Raw genomic sequence first — 14,770 nt, forward strand, 5'->3', positions numbered from 1 at the left:
TTCTAAATACATCTTGAATGGAGACAGTTTGGTGCCCATAATCTAGAATGAAATGGTTCAAAGTGGAAAAAAAAAACATTTTTTTAAATCTTATTGCCATTTTTGGAAGAAGATGCAATACCATCTCCCTTGTCATAGTTGATTGTGCGGTTGTTGAGGAGGATGAAAAGATTAGAGAGTTGTGATAGTGTTTTAGGCAACCCTTTGTTCTGATTCAAGGTATTAAAATTAAAAGGATACTGAAAATACAAGCATTGGGGTGATGGGCTCCTTGTTGTTGCCTACCTCACTTTGGGGATTATGTCAAACTATATGCCTCATTGTACCTAGGTACAATTTATGGTGGGAAACAACCACAATATTGAGTATTTTGAGTGCCCAATGATGGGGACGTTAATAGGTATTCATCAACAACAGTAGGTCTTGGAGTAATAGAGTGGGCACCACAGCATCATGTCATGGGCCCAACACTGTTATTAGATGGGGTACCAAGGCTCTCAAAGTTTGGTCATGACAAAGCCCATGGGAATAGACGGCCTGTGTGGATGTGATCTTTCCATGTTTCATATAGTCATGTCTATTGCTATAATCCACCCATTGTGAAGTTATTTGGTCATTATAATTGTTTTCATGTGTTGTTTTAGTTTTTTTTTTTTTTTGAGCTGTTATGCTCTTAGATACCTACATCGTCTGTTACAAAATGCTTTGCACTTCCATTTTTGTACTCCATATTGTTGTTTGTATGGCTTTGTGATGCCTTACAAGTGTTAATTCTTTTTTAATACCATTTTAATAAAAATGTATGGTATCCACATTGGGTTGAAAGTTTATTGTTGGACTGAAAATATTATCTTGACAGCTTAAGTTAGTACCTTGCTCTGAACCTAGTTACTCCATCATAACTAGGATGGACTAACTTTTTTTTCTTGGGAATCTTGATATTGGTTGGAGAGGCCATTTGAGAGCTTTTCAAACAGAAGCCTGACAAGGTTTTGGGGCTTTGACGCCTGACAGATTTAAGCCTGCCAGGTGCCTGTTTTTTTTTTTCTGTCTACCCCTTACCGAGTCTGCCAAGCTCGTTCTTTGGTTCCGAACCTGGTTCCTTATAATCCTTATCATTCCGTTTTCCTCTAAAAACACATTCTTGTTGGACCCTCCTATGTCCCTCCACCTGGTAGTGGCATGAGATACTATGCCCCTCCTAAGTAGTCCACCTGGCACAAAGATGGATACCATGTTATCATCTCTATTCTTGAGCCCTTCCAGCTCTGGTTCACAAACAGGCACGAAGTGGGTTCAGATATCCACAAAGGGCCACATATCATGAGGAATCCAGGGAAGCCACCTCCTGCTATTAGAAAGCAAATGTCACTGAGGAAAGACTCCTCCCAGAGTTTATGGGGAAAAAATATTCTCATTTTGGGTTCGACTGGGGTTTAGATGGAATCCCAAATGAGAGTTAGTGATGGGGCTTCTTGTGATATTGGTCTAGAGTGATTTTGCCACACAAATACTTCTTCGGTACTTACCAACGAAAATAAAACTGAAAGATTATTTTTACCATTTATAATAAAAACTGGAAAAACTAGTGATATCACATTAAGGTCATTGATGTGTTATTGCTTGGTTGTGTAGACCCATGTTAAGAGCACCAAAGGTGGTGTGGAGTGTCTCGAGACAGAATTTTTTTTGCTTGGCGAATTGACCACCTTTCTTTCTTTCTTGTTTTTTTTCTTCCAATAAATTCTCTATTTATCAAAATAAAACTTTGTAGCCTTTGTCTCTATTGTCATTGATGATAATGTACTCCTGGAGGTTTCAAAGAAACCCATTTTCTTCATATTTGTTCAATATGGGAAAGTTGCATAATTTTCCTTTATTGATTTTGGATAGGAGGTGGTGATAATGCACTGGGCCTGTGCTAAGATAACAGCATCACTAGTCATTCATGATGCCGCCCTCCTTGAAATCTTACTTGATAAGGTGTGTGGTTCCCTTTATACTAACTGGAAAATTCTTTATGGTTCTTATTCCAAATTATTCACACAACTTCTGAAAGAATGTTTTCTGCGTTTCAGCTGAAATTATGCAAAGGCATATCTTATGCAGCAGTTGCTGCTCATGCAGATAACAGTGGCCGCCGTAAGTTAGCTGCAATGCTTGTGGAACATGAACCACGTTACTCCAAACAGGTTTTTTTCCTTGTTGAATGGTCTAACATAAAAAAAAATTGTCCTTTCTTTACTCATATTTCTTCATTGAGTCTTCTTTAATTCATTGGTAACTTTGATAAAGAATTAAAATATAGTAACTGTACTCTTTTTATATCAGGTTCCTCTCTTGTTAAGCATAGGAGAGGAAGACACAGCTTTGATGAAGGCAACTGAAAGTGGTGATACTGATCTTGTTTATCTTGCCCTCTTCCATATCTGGCAGAAGGTATTGCCTATAGTGAAGTTCATTGTTTCTTTTCATATTTCCATCTTTGACGTAGCGGAAGCGTGTGAATCAATAGATTTAATTGATAATCAAGCAATAACTTTGAAGAAGATAAAGCAAAGAGTTAGACATTAAGCAAATAAGAGAGAATATAAAGTTTGCAAAAGATGATTGAGTTGAATTAAAATCCGTTTTTGAAACTCCTTGTATAGATAACTCCATCAAAACAACTTAGAAACCTTATAAAATACTAAAAATTATTTTTTTAATATATCTATAACATAATAACAACTTCCTAAACCTATTATAACTCAATTTTGACACTTATAAGCACATCTAATTATAGCCTGAACAAGAAATTTGAGTTTATACAAAAAATAGAAACTTGGAAACAAATTAGAAACTTTTTGAAGTTGAGAAATGGAAATTAACTAAATAATTTTCAAATTACCTGGAATTGAAATAAACTAAACACATATGGTTGACATCAAACTTGGGTTGACCAGGTTGAGTATAAACCCAACCTGGTCAATCCAAACTGGACTGGTCAAACCGAGTCAACTCGATCAAGCTAAGTCAACTTGACCAGATCTGGGTGGGTTGATTTGCCAATTCTCTTCTCTTTCCCTTTTTCTGGTTCATTTTCTCTAGAAAATTGAGAGCAATCTTTTCTACGTCATTCTTACATGCTGCAAAATCAGCTTACTATTCATTGAGCGTAATTGAATGTTGCTTATTTCAGTTATTGTTTTGCAACATGTTTTTATATATTTTTTTTCTTGCATGTAGAGCCCTCCTCTTGAGTTCTTTGGAATGATACAAGCAAGGCCTTTGGCTCGTGATCTGTTTATAACATATGCACGGTAATGTGTATTCCATTGTGTGTTTTAGTTACACCCAGTTGGATTTCTTTCCAATTTTAGGGACAAATTATATTTTAGCTTTGCATCTAGGACCATGAATTTTTCCTTGTCTGTTTTCAGGTGTTATAAGCATGAATTTTTGAAGGACTTCTTTCTCTCCACTGGACAGCTTCAGGTGGGTTTGAATTGTTCTATTGATCAAGACTTTGTTGTTTATGTTGATTTTGCTTCTCTCTGTCTTCTCCTCTCCTATTAATTTTTTCTCCTTTCCTGATCTCTTCCAATGATAGAATCCATCTTTTCCAGTAACGTGTTTTTACAAAGTTCTCCTTACTATTATAAATAAAATTTGGCATTGCTTTCATTTCCAAGAAGGTTGCTTGATCTATGGCTGCAACCTGGGCGGGTTGGAAGGTAGATCCAGGCTCAAGTCAAGTGGCAGAGCCTTCAGCCTGAGCTCAACTCAACCCAAGCATTGAGCCTGAGCTCATTAACCCAACTCAGCCCGAGCTTGAGCTTGTAAACTCTGATTGAACTTGGGATAGACCGAGCTAGGTAGTTTTGGGTGAATTGGGCTTGTTGAACAATAAATCTACACACCCACACACACAAATATATATATATATATATGGGGGTGGATCATGGGACATAACTAAAAGCATATGTAAAAACAATGATTTTTCAAAATATGGGTTAGAACTTTCGGATTGGGCTGATTTTTTGTGAGGAGGATCTCTATGATGAGAAGATCATCCTCACAAAAAATCAGCCAAATCTGAAACTTCTAAATCCATCAAAAGTGGTTTACAGATTATTGGTAAAAAATCACATTCTAAATCACTTTTGATGGGATTAGAAGTTTCAGATTGGCTGATTTTTTTAGGATTATCTTCTCATCATAGAGATCATCCTCACAAAATATCAGCTCAATCCGAAACTTCTGACCCATATTTTGAAAAATCATTGTTTTTACTTATGTCCCATGATCCACCCCCTATATATATGTATATATTTGTGAGGATGATCTCTTTGGTGAGGAGATTATTCAACTTGTAAATTGGGGTTAGAAGTTTTGGAATGGGCTGGTTTTTGAGCCTGGGCTAGTCTTCCCAAGTTGCAGCCCTCGCTTTATCTATATGGATACTTTCATGCACAAGCAGTTTATGTATATTCTTTTTCTTTTGTATTTCAGCACTGCTTTTTAAAAAGGTGTCTACTAATATTAATGAAAGTTGCCATGGCTTTTGTTTTTATAGGTAAGTTGCCATGGCTTTCATTTCCAATAAGATTGTTTTATTTATTTTTAATGTACTTCCAGATGCAAACATTAGTTTTTGTAATCAAGTTCAAACTGAAGCTGGAGAAATCTATTACGTTTCTGTCCTTTATGCCATGTAAAGCTGTTTCATGTTCATGTTCAAGCTTAACTGCTTAATAGCACTCATGCACAAGTTAACATTTGGACACAATTCTTTCTTATCAAGATTTTCTGTTTCTATGGTGTAACTGGTCATTTTACTGAAGGTTATCTGGTTTTATAGGATGTGTCTTTCCTCTTGTGGAAAGAGTCATGGGAGCTAGGAAAGAATCCCATGGCAAGTAAGGGATCTCCACTTCATGGGCCACGCATAAAACTTATTGAGAAGGCTCATAGTCTTTTTGCAGAGACCAAAGAACACAACTTCGAGTCAAAGGTTGCTGAAGAGCACGCGAAATTGTTACGGTAAACCCTATGACTACATATGCTCATTTTTCAGACCACAACCATGATCATTGTGAATTTTTTTGTCATTAAAGTAAGTTTATCAAAGAGTATAATAAATAACCATATGGAGTTTGGAAATGATGAACCATAATGTTATGTTGCATGTTCATGTAGGTACATGAGAGTCTATAATGAAAACAACTAAGATTAAATTTGAAAATGATACCTATCATGTGACATTGATTACGTGAAATAAAAGTAAGATATTGAACAACAATGGACAATATAGAATAAAGAAAATGGGAGTTATCTTCATGGATGACAAATTTAGCAGTGTTACAAACATATCTTCCTACAATGGCCAATATACGATAAAGAAAATGGCTCTAACTACCTTCATGGATCACAAACTCCCACCTAAAAACAAAGTCCTCAAAGAATGCATCGTGAAACTCCTTGTGTCGTGTTTCAATCATAAGAAAATTGAATCTTTGATACTAATAATAATCATGTATACTGGCTTCTCTTTCCCTCAAATATCCTACTGTTTCTATCATTCTTGCTCCCAACAAACTGCAATCGAAATGAATCTTCACATAATCTGATCTTTAGAACCAAAGGTCATTGAAGAGCTAGGAAGTGGTTCCAGTGTTTTAGAGTACCTAAGGCGTACTTGAGGTGTTTTGGGTTCTTGAGGCGAGGCATAATTCTCTAGGTGCATTGAGGTGTAAACCTCAATTAATTAAAAAAAATCCTAAAAATTATATAAAAATTATAAAAAATTCAGAAAAAAATATAAAAACAAGTAAACAACCTTCAAGCATCAAATAAAAATCAAACATTAAAAATGTAGGGAAGTAGCAATGTAATATAATAGCAACATAGCAATGTATCATCATTCATAGAGTATTAAACATCAAATAAACAACTACTCTAGGCCTAGGAATGAAGTTTTAGACCCTATTATAAACTAGAGAAGAATTAAAACAACTAAAAATCATCTCCACCTTCTTCACTAGTAGGGTCTTCTAAAGAATCATCATGATATCAGATTCCTCTATCATCTTCTGAATCTGTCTCTATGTCTTTATAATCCTCTTCATCTATCAAATGTAATGGGTTGATTGCTTTACCTTCGCCTTTTTTTGCATCTAAAGGAATTCAAAATTATCACAATTACTATAAAACAGAGTTGAATGAAGAGAGCTTGAAATTATGTATAACTTGTATAAGTATAATTGTGAACAACATAGACTAAACTAATTAATTGGTCACCTCTTGTCTTATCCTGACACATTGGTCCTTTTCTCTTCCTATTATAAGTGGTTGATGTGGTCTGAGATGTTGGAATTGAAGAAGGTACCATTTCAATGTCCTTATCTTCACCCCCGGCTTCCTCACCCTCGTGGGCCTCATCTTCATCAACCCAATAATCCCCATCCTCATGCCCATGGTCTACAAGTCACTCATCATCCGACTCAATTTGTTCCACCAACAATAGATCTTCATCTATTTTTTTTCTCAATTTCAATTGTCTTTACCTCAACTTCCTATTGTACATGACATATACTAAGGAGTTGAGCTGAGATTGCTCCAATCAATTTCTTTTCTTAGTGTGCACCTATTGATGGAGAAAATACATAAGTAAAATAACACTATAATTGATATTAACAAGAGATAAGTATGATAAATTACCAGATTAAATGCACTTCAGTTTCTTTCACACCTTGAAGATGTACATGTAAGGTTCAAGATTCTCACGACAAAACTTATCAATGTCGGTGTTGCATCTCCATAAGCAATCCACCAATTTGATATATCATAATTGACATTCACATGATATAAGTATAATAAAATATTAAAATGTTAAAAACTTGACATTGTTTTACATAATTAGAACTTAGAAGTAAAAAAATCTTTTAAAAACTTATCAGGAGGATATTGTTTGATTGAGACCAAAGAAGTCCTTTTTATGTGTGAAGTCATCAATATACAAGTGAGCATACTTTCTCTCTTGTGGATCTACAATCAACTTCTCCATACAACTATGTAATTCATACTTGACATCATGGTGCGTAGAGAAGTTAGGCCCATAATGATATTGAGGGTTCAAATAATATGTTGTGGCATGAAGATGTTGATGGAACTGAACGCCCCACCTCCGATCAATTATCTCTCATATGGGTTTGTATTTCTCTTCATCACCCAAGTTCTTTGCAATGTCTTATTTTGCAGCATCCATAAACCCATAAATGAAATCCATTGCCGTTACTTTCTTTGAATCCACCCTTCTCAAAACACCTACTAATGGTTTTGTGGTCTTTATTGCAAAAGCAATATCAGACCAAAAAACTTGTCTGTCAAAACAAAATCTTTTACTTCTTTTTCTTCTTTCTTTACCCAAGAACTCATGGCCCACTTTTCGGATGCAAACATGGCCTCAAGTGGTTATTTACATTGCATTATGCTCTACAATGTTAAGTAAGCAGTGGCAAATTGAGTCATTGCTTGTCGAACAATCTCTTTTTAGTGTAGCTTCTCATCAAAACTAACACCCATCCATGACCATAAATAAAATTCGTCATCTTCTTTGCATTTTTTAATGCAAGAGCATGTCTAGGTAGCTCGCCAATCTCCTCAAGTATCAAATCGATGCAATGGGCTGCACACGGAGTCTAATTTAATCTTTTTCTCTTCTTCATTAATATAGCTCCGATTGCCTTCATATTAGAAGCATTGCCTATAACAACCTGCACAACTAACTCCTCCCCAACCTCCTCAACAACTACATTTAACAATTTGAATATCAAATTAGCATCTTTAACCACATCTGATGCATCAATGGATCTCAGGAACGCACTCCTTTCAGGATTATTAACGAGGAAGTTAGTCAATTGTCTTCTTTGAATATCTTTCCAATCGTTCGCCATAATGATAATCCCTGATTGTATCCAAATTTTCTTGTATTCATCCATCATCTTAACTACAGTTTTCACCTCTAATTTTAAAACCCAAGTACGCATTTCATGTTCAATTGGTGGCTTCAACCTCTCTCATAACTACTAATTGAGCGTAACATGTTGATAAAAGATGGACTATTACATACATTGAAAGAAATGACATTAAAAATAATAAAAAAAACTCCCAATGTCCAAGCAAATTTGGTTTCTCAATTCTTTTTGATTTGTAATCGGATTTGGATGAGCATTTTGGGCAATGAATTTCCACCATCTTCGTCAACATTAACAACATACCTATCCATAGGTCTCTTAATCCTCTTTGAAGAGACAAATCTATCTCCTTCAATACTCGGTGCTGAGCCAACATCTTTTATAGGGTCATGAAAATATGCCCCTTCATTAGCCAAGTTTTCAAAGTATCTTTGATTGATGGTCTTTTTTTCTTGCCCCTTCCCTAAGTAATCTTTCATTTCCTTCTTCACATCTTCGAATATGCGTGGGCATGGAGCTATGTTTTTTCTAATACACACTAGGTGATCTTTCAGTCTCTTGACTTTCACCCTATTATGGTTTTAGAACAATAAAAACATTTTATGTACAAATAAGTTTTTGACTTACCTGAATTAGGTCCATCAACTTCAACCCCATGCTTCCAAGTGGGGTCTTTTCTATTACCCCCACCTTTGTACCTTTTTTACCACTTCCTCTAGGCATTTCTATTCATCACCATTGATCACTATGAAGATTCAAGCATCATCAGCCATCATCAACCACAACCACAATCATAAATAGGTAGAATAGAAAAAAAAAAAAAAAACAAAAGAATCAAACACACAAAAAAGAGAGAAATATGAGTTTTTGAAAAAAAATTAGTAAAAAATTTAAGAATATATATAGAAAAATCACATACCTCAAAACCTTAGCAAATCCTTGATTTGTTGGTTCTATTTGATCACAATCTTTGTAAGAACCGACGGTTTTGAATTTAGATGAGTATTGGAGCCTCTAGGAAGAAATCTTGGTGTAGAGAGATTTTATGATATCAAAAAGAGATTTTGGGAGATCTCTTAATAATCTAAGTTTAAAAGACAAAAAACACTTCTATTTAGTAGGGTTATGTAAATAAGAGACATTGGGGGTAGGGGGGGGATTTGTGTAAAATATAGCAAGAAAAAAGAAATGAATTTCTTTGGACTCACGATTTGGGTTCTGCCAAACCTATCGAGGCGTGAGGCATGAGGCATATGCCTTACTAATGTTTGATGAGGTTTGATTAATCATACCTCTAATGATTAAAGCAATAAAAGAACGCGACTTTGTAAAGAAAACATGCTTTGACATTTTAAACATGGTTTATACATTTTAATGCTTTTTTTTTTTTTCAAATAAAAATTACCCAATTTTTTGTTGGCATATGATTAATTTCTATGGTCTTAGGGTTTTTTGTGATTTGGTTCATTTTATAATGTAGGATTTGATGATATAATGTCTTTATGTTATGGTTTTTAAAATTTTTAAATAGAGTGTTATTTTGTTCGAAAGATACACTGATGGTATGGTTAGAATTTTTTTTAGCATTGTAAAATCTATAATTATGTGTGTAAATATGTTATCATGCATAGATATTCAATAATGTGGTTTTTTTTACTCAAAAATATTTTGGAAATTAGAATAAATGTCTAATGTATTATATATTACACTTTGAATAGTGTCTTAGGCTATTTATGATTTGATTTTTGGTGTTAAGGTTTCAAGAATATTAATATGATTTGAGTTATTCTTGGTCTTTTTAGTCATCATACAACCTTCTTTTCTCTTTTTGGTGTTTATGTTCTCTTTAGAAATGTTTCTGTCTTATATATCTAAATCTTATTTTTGAAGTTTAATAATATCTTCTCTAGCAATGCAGCAACTTGGTTCTTCGGGTTTGGGGACTGTTTCCATTAGCTTTTGTCTGTTTAATACTGGAATACATGCTAGCATCTAAGTTTATAGATAGAGAAGGCACCAAGTGTTAGCTCCTAATGACCAAGGCCTTGTCTCATATTACCTAAAGTCTAGAGCTTCCAAGTCCAGAAAGCATAATTTTACTTTCTTGAGTGTTCTGTACTAATATTCAATTTTTTTTTTTTTTTTTTCAATCTGTACTGATTTTCCTTTTCTATTTTTGATCTCCTACTCTGCACTTATTACAGAATGCAACACGAATTAGAAGTGTCCACAAAGCAAGCTATCTTTGTTGATTCAAGCATCAGTGATACAATCCGAACATGTATTGTACTGGGAAACCATCGAGCTGCGATGAAAGTGAGAACAGAATTTAAGGTTTGTTAGCTACACTTTATTTTGTTACTTCTTTTGACAAGAAGTTATAATAGAATCCTGTGTGTGCTCTTTTAAGATACCCTTAAATGGATACCAAATGGACACTGGCACAAAAGGTATCCCTACTTAATAGAAAATTTCTGTCATTGGTGGTTGTGATGGTGCTGATGGTGATATTGTCGTATTTTGTTTCCTTTTGTAGGTCTCTGAGAAGAGATGGTATTGGCTTAAAGTATTCGCTTTGGCTACTATCAGAGATTGGGATGCCCTAGAAAAGTTTTCCAAGGAGAAGAGACCGGCAATAGGTGAGCTTTTCAAATTTCTGTCTGATCAAAGAGTTAGTAAAAGGGACTATAGATGTATATTAGCTATGCTTGTAAAAATCTAGCCTTATTTAATTTTTATATCTATACTATGAAATCCATATTATCAGTTCATCTAGATTAGGTTTCAATTATATTAAAATGATAATGTTGGATTCTACTTGATGTTGATTGTTTGAACATGTACGGTATAAATGCTTTACACCAAGGCATTTGGTTTGGATTGTAGAACCTGATTCTCGATTCTGATTATGGATTGTCAAAATCAGATTATAGAAACCGATTTCCAGAATCCAAATTCTCGTCTGGTTAACACTGTTTCTGAAAACTGATTTTGTGGAAAAAATTACCTAATTATACTTCTTGATATTGAAAATAGAGTAAAAACACATGTACCACAGATTGAAGATAATGGATTTTTGAGAGAAAATCAAGGATTTTTGAGAGAAAATCAAGGATTTTTGAGAGAAAATCAAAGATTTTTGGAAACAGTTGAAAGACAGGACATTTGTATTGGAACCAGAACCGAGAACCAAAAACCCTGGTTCTGGTTCCCTTTATATTGGAACCGATTAGAACCAGGTCTAAAATGGAACCGAATTGATAGGAACCGAAACCATTAGGTTCTATTTGATGGGCTCCAGGAATCGATTTATTTCTTTTTGTAGTATAGATGATTTAAGGTTTTCTTTTTTTTTTTTTTTCCAAAATTAATGCATGTTGTATAAAGTTCTTCAATTTATTATATAAGCTATGGATTGGAGCTTAAAATGAGGTACCCCTTCTAATTAAAATTTATTACTTTTAAAGGAGATAACTTTTTTTATTTTTGAGAAAGATCGTTAACTTATCTATTTAATATAACAAATTATTAGATAATATGTTAGTTTCTTTAATGGAAAAAGGTTGTATAATGATTTGAAATACTATCTTTCTCTTTTGATTCTTGAGAACTGGAATTGATGGGTACCTGTGTTTTTTAATGGTTCCGATTCCATTTACTTTAAAATTGGAATCGGAACCGACAAGAACAAGAATTGAAAAAAATATAATGGTTATGATTCTAAGTGCCTTAGGAACCTAACCGGAACTGACCCATTGACACCCCTATGTTTATTTCAAAAACTAATATTATTATTATTGTTGTTGTTGTTGTTGTTGTTAGTAATTATGTTATTAATATTATTGTTATAATAATTATAATGATAATAAAAATAATTATTGTTCTTATTGCAAGATGTATTTCAAGATCGTCATAGTCTGTGAGAATCAGGAGAAACAGCCTGAGAACTGTTTTTGATTCTCCTTGATTTTGGTTCCTGATTGTGAAAAAATCAGGTCGATAATCCGAACCAAATGATGGATTGGATTCTAGAATCTGATTATGAGCCAGAATCCGATTTTAGAATCCGAACCAACCGCGCCCCAAGTATCTGTTCTATTTCATTACGCTTCCATATCATACAAAAGTATTTATCAGATCTGTGTTTGGAATTAAACAGGTTATAGACCATTTGTAGAGGCGTGCATTGAAGCAGATGAGAAAGCTGAAGCTCTCAAATACATCCCTAAACTCACAGATCCCCGAGAAAAAGCTGAGGTAATCTAATTCTTTGCTTTTACATGATATTTTATTTTCAATTTAGGATGTATGGTTGCATGAGCATAGCACCAGATCCAACAATACCTAGTTACTGATCTCGCTAAAAACAGGCTTATCAATAAAGAAAAAAACATTTTCACACATAATTAATTATCCAATGTTATGGTGCTAGAAATAGGTCTGACCTTCATCATATCTTTCAAGCAAAATGATACATTATTGAAAAAAAAATTAGCAACTTTAACATCAATGTATTATAATCAAATTCCATATTAAACTACATCCATGAACCTCCAAATCTTATACTGTGTATTAAATTCCACATTAAATAACATTTATGAACCAAATCACAAACAACTACAAGGCTACAGAAAATTAATCATAGACCCTAAGAACATAATCCGCATTCTCCTAATAAAACTCGTGTTTTTTAGTTGTTTTATTCACTAGAGGAACAAAACACAATTTTTTATTATTGAAAAAAGTTATATTTTTGTGAATATTGTTGAACTGCCTCCATGGACCACACACTCCTCTCTATAGAGTTCAGGACAGAAGTTGAAGGCAAAGACTTTTCTTTCTTAGCCATCCATGAAAGATGCAAATGGAGGCTGAAACGCTGTAGTGCACTGATAGCAAATTTTGGTTGTTATTTCTTGTAATTTATTTCGCTGTCTGATTGAATATGTCAATCAGCTTTAAACTTTATTTGGTTATGATATGCTAATTATTCAATTGCAGTATCACTCTCGGAAAAATGTGAGAAAGAGAAGTTTTATTTTCCTTCACTATTTAACATCTTTTCCTTACATCCATCCATGTGTTGGTTTTGAGACAGTCTTACGCACGCATTGGTATGGCCAAAGAAGCTGCAGATGCTGCATCTCAGACCAAAGATGGTGAGCTACTTGGCCGATTGAAGTTGACCTTTTCTCAAAATGCGGCTGCATCGTCCATTTTCGATACATTGCGAGATCGACTGACCTTCCAAGGAGTTTCTTAGTTTTTGATTTCCAATTTTTTTTTTTTTGTCTGAGCTGATGGGCATCGAAAGGCTGATAGCCTCTTTTTGGGGCAACAGCCTGAGCACACACAGCTTAAATTGCCGAAGCTGTAACGATTGCTTGTGTTCATATTTTCTGGCTTATGTTTGCTTATAATCTGATTAATCTGGCAAGATTAATTTTTCTTATATAATTTGTATAACTAACTAAATCCTTGTGTATTTAATGCAAAAAATAGTTGTGGGGTGAATAAAATATGTTTCACATGCTTTTCTGAGTGAATCTTGATTATTAATATAACGGTGATTTAGGCGTGCCCTTCATGTTTGAATCAGGATCCAAAACGGTGTCTCGCACCTATAGAAGGGGAATGGTGTCTAGGTTTTTGTTATTGTTTAAAACAGATCGGGCTCCTGTACAAGAGATGGAGAAAGTTAAAATTTGATAATTAAGCATGTAATCAAAACCCCTTGATATTGACAATGTGATAATTAAGCAAAGAGGTAGAGAAGGTTAAAATATCACCTCGTCTTCAACTTCTTATTTGAAAAAAGACGATTAAGCCTGCTATGTTTTGGCAATGGTGGCTAAAATCTCACCTTTTGGCTCTCTATCTTTTACTTTTATTTATTTATTATTATATGTTTTACTATGAAGAAAAGGTCTGGTTTCTGCTACAAACCAAGTGGGAGTTTGAGAACGCTGCAAACGTGGCTTCTACTGCGATTGCATCTAGAAGGTGCTTTTTAAAATCGAAATTATCATTTGATAACGCTTTTAATAGATGCATTTAGCGCTTTAACACCATTTGAAAAAGTGGGTAATAGATGCTTTTAAAATTTGTGTCTGGGAGAAGCGTAGGGCGTAATAACAGCTCAAGCTGAAAATAACCTTGAAAAATTATTGAAATTCGATCCCTATCCTTATCTATAATGAATACAGAACAAATACACTTCTTCCCTTGTCAGCCCTAATCACGTCTGCACACGGGTGTGTTTGCTGTTTCCAGTAGAGCTTTGATCGACGGAGATTTTTGTTGCTGTGTTTGTCGTTTCTATTAGAACTCCCATCGAAGGGGATTTTTGCCATTGTGTTTGTCATTTCCATTAAAGCTCTGATTGACAGGGGTTTTCGCCGTTATGTTTATTGTTGCCATTAGAGCTCCAATTGACTGATCAATGAGGATTTTTACCTCTTTGTTTGCTGATTCCATGAGATCTCCGATTAACAGCGAATTTTTCCGTTGTGTTTGCCATTTCCATTACAGGTCCGATCGCTGCCATACCTTAATTGAAGTTCGATCTACCTTCAAGTGACTTAAAAATCCTTTTAAAATTGTTTATTTATTTATTTATTTTTATATAAACCAATTGTTTAAAGTCGATTTTTGTAGATTTGCAAATCGACCTCCTATTCGATAATTTCTTTTTGCTCTGTATAGTTGGAAAAACTCCAAGCAAGTAATCAAAGAGCTATAAAGACCTTGAAATAGGTACAACTCTTTTCTTTGTTTATTCTTCTTCATCTTCTATTTGGGTCGAAAATTAC

General features: G+C 34.2%; 1 protein-coding gene across 1 annotated transcript in view; it reads left to right on the plus strand.

Annotated features, from left to right (window-relative positions):
• Positions 1-13,477, plus strand: part of VCL1 (vacuoleless1 (VCL1)) — a 34,839-nt gene extending 21,362 nt beyond the window's left edge. Inside the window, exons 6-15 of the mRNA XM_086420503.1 lie at positions 1,894-1,983; positions 2,079-2,192; positions 2,332-2,439; positions 3,229-3,302; positions 3,423-3,477; positions 4,844-5,025; positions 10,163-10,292; positions 10,495-10,597; positions 12,118-12,215; positions 13,057-13,477. Of these exons, the coding sequence (XP_086276629.1) occupies positions 1,894-1,983; positions 2,079-2,192; positions 2,332-2,439; positions 3,229-3,302; positions 3,423-3,477; positions 4,844-5,025; positions 10,163-10,292; positions 10,495-10,597; positions 12,118-12,215; positions 13,057-13,221 (1,119 nt within the window). The 3' untranslated portion in view covers positions 13,222-13,477. The remainder of the gene's footprint in view (positions 1-1,893; positions 1,984-2,078; positions 2,193-2,331; positions 2,440-3,228; positions 3,303-3,422; positions 3,478-4,843; positions 5,026-10,162; positions 10,293-10,494; positions 10,598-12,117; positions 12,216-13,056) is intronic.
• The last annotated feature ends 1,293 nt before the right edge of the window (positions 13,478-14,770 follow it).

The sequence above is a fragment of the Akebia trifoliata genome, chromosome 13 (assembly GCF_017979445.1).
Source record: "Akebia trifoliata isolate Shusen 1 chromosome 13, ASM1797944v1, whole genome shotgun sequence".
NCBI classification, from domain to species: Eukaryota; Viridiplantae; Streptophyta; class Magnoliopsida; order Ranunculales; family Lardizabalaceae; genus Akebia; species Akebia trifoliata.